Source organism: Berghia stephanieae, chromosome 6 (genome assembly GCF_034508935.2).
Source record: "Berghia stephanieae isolate SIO BIC M18660-M18661 chromosome 6, UCSD_Bste_1.3, whole genome shotgun sequence".
NCBI classification, from domain to species: domain Eukaryota; kingdom Metazoa; phylum Mollusca; class Gastropoda; order Nudibranchia; family Aeolidiidae; genus Berghia; species Berghia stephanieae.
The window spans coordinates 1,041,792-1,044,291 of NC_088365.1; the positions used below are offsets into that span (position 1 = coordinate 1,041,792).

The 2,500-nt window shown below is 30.8% G+C and overlaps 2 protein-coding genes across 13 annotated transcripts in view; one reads left to right on the forward strand and one right to left on the reverse strand.

Annotated features, from left to right (window-relative positions):
* LOC144975943 (E3 ubiquitin-protein ligase PDZRN3-like) overlaps positions 1 to 2,500 on the forward strand; it is a 509,994-nt gene that overhangs the window by 404,884 nt on the left and 102,610 nt on the right. For all 12 annotated transcript variants that reach the window (XR_013646001.1, XR_013645999.1, XR_013645998.1 and 9 more), the window contains one exon: positions 1,199 to 1,340. Coding sequence is in view for 7 of the 12 variants with exons in the window: in XM_078920167.1 (XP_078776293.1) it covers positions 1,199 to 1,340 (142 nt within the window). In the remaining 5 variants the exon portion in view is untranslated. The remainder of the gene's footprint in view (positions 1 to 1,198; positions 1,341 to 2,500) is intronic.
* LOC144975946 (uncharacterized) overlaps positions 1 to 2,500 on the reverse strand; it is a 551,710-nt gene that overhangs the window by 98,643 nt on the left and 450,567 nt on the right. The window lies entirely within an intron of this gene.

Consider the following 2,500-nt stretch of genomic DNA (forward strand, 5'->3'; position numbering starts at 1 on the left):
AATAATAATAATAATAATAATAATAATAATAATAATAATAATAATAATAATAATAAATAATAATAATAAATAATAATATAATATAATAATAATAATAATAATAGATAATGATAATAATAATAATAATAATAATATAATAATAATAATGATAATAATAAATAATAATAATAATAATAATAATAAATAATAATAATAATAATAATAATAATAATAATAATAATAATAATTAATAATAATAATAATAATAATAATAATAATAATAATATAATAATAATAATAATAATAATAATAATAATAATAATAATAATAATAAATAATAATAATAATAATAATAGATAATGATAATAATAATAATAATAAAATAATAATAATAATAATAATAATAATAATAATAATAATAATAATAATAATAATAATAATAATAATAATAATGTTTTAACAAATTATTTTCGAATTTTATTTCATTTTTGTCGTGAAAACGCACTACTCTATAAAACTTTAGTCAACATTATTCTATCCAAATGTAGGGGAAAAACCGACACGTTATTTCTTTCCCCCTTCCTTTTTTTGAACAAAGAATTACATCACCCCCCCCCCCCCTTCCCTTCCCTACCCCCTCTCCGGGGGTAACAACAACAACGGTGGGTGGAACAAGAGGTTCAAAATTGAATCGATCGATATCTCTCTTTATTTCGTGTGTACTTGTATTAAATCTCTTTCAAAATTGAGGCCAAGATCTCTTTCTTTAAGCCAAACCAATAATACTACACTACTACTAGTCTTAACTCTTAACCATTCATCATCCATTCCCCCCCACTCATCCTACGATCCTAACTAAATACACAACTAAAAAACACGAAAAACAAACCTCCCCCCACCCCCCAAAAGAAAAATCTCACCCTGGGACCATCACTCAGAACACCATCCATCATTTAGAAATGATCTTTCCCAAAATCTTGTCTCAGCTATCATAGGGCTTTCATCTCTACAAAGTTTTTTCTTCTTTGTTTTGTTGCTTTGTTTTAGTCTTTTTGTTCTTCTCTTCTGATTTTTTCTTTCTTCTTTTATCTTATCATTATTTCTTTTGTTTCCATCTTGGTTATTTTTTCTTTTTTTTTTAATTTTTTTTTTTTTTATTTACGTGTCGTGTTTCGTTTCTGACTTTTTTTTTTCTCTTTCTACTTTTCTCGTCCAACAGATTATATCAACCAGCTTCGCGGAGACCCGTTGCCTTCTCACCAAGTGCTGAAATGGGACTGACCGATATCGAAATGGTGCAGCCCAATTTCGATATTGACGATCCTTACTTTGATGACCGGAATTACGAAATGGTCTACGAGGTAAGTTTTCCATCCGTACCGTAAATTGAGCTTTATATAGCGCATTATCCACTAAATGTGCTCAAAGCGCTTTACAATGGGTCCCTGGTCAACAGCAACATCTAACATGTAGGACGGGACATGACGCCTGTTAGGCGATATTACAATTTTTCGGACAAAGACAACGCTATTAACGGCCAGGTCCTCATTTTACACCTGAGTACGGTGAGAGAATGTGAGTAAAGAGCCTTTTCCAAGGACTCAACTATGCGCCGAGCGCGAGCCTCGAACCCAGGACCTTCCGAACCGAAAGCGGATGTCATACCACAAGACCACATAGCCGCACTTAATCATTGTTATAACGCATTAGGATGCAATCCTTCAGAATATAAGTCCGACAGGATCGGAATCTGTTCGTGAAAAAAAACAAAAACAAAACAAAACAACAAAAAAAAAAAAAAAAAAAAAACACACACAGTATCGCTTCGGTACTATCATTTAAAACGCAAGTTTAATATAAATTACTTTCCATCAGTTTTAACATACCCAGCTACCCAGCTAATTGGACAAGAAAAATATCTCGACGGCACCCAGGATTTCAAGTCCATTTTTTCCTACATTTTGTAAATTTATTTTACTTTTCCATAAGAATTGTCTTTGTCACCATAGTATAGCCATCGTCATCATCATCATCATCATCGTCATCATTATCATCTTCATCATAATCATCAACTTTGTCATCATCATCCCCATCATCATAATACTCATCATAATCATCAACTTTGTCATCATCATCCCCATCATCATTCTCATCATCATCATCATCATCATCATCATCATCATGATCATCAACATCATCATCATCATCATCATCATCATCATCATCATCATCATCATCATCATCATCATCATCATCATTATCATCATCCCCATAATCATCATCATTTACAAAAACATCATCACCACCATCATCATCATCATCATCATCCCCATCATCATCATCATCATTTACAACAACAACAACATCATCATCATCATCATTTACAACAACAACAACATCATCATCCCAGATTTTCCCAAAATACTTCCAAAATAAAAAAACGTTTGACAACAACAGTGATATTGTCCGACTGTTTATCACATCACCTGAATCTCACCACAAAACAGTTCTCTTTATATTG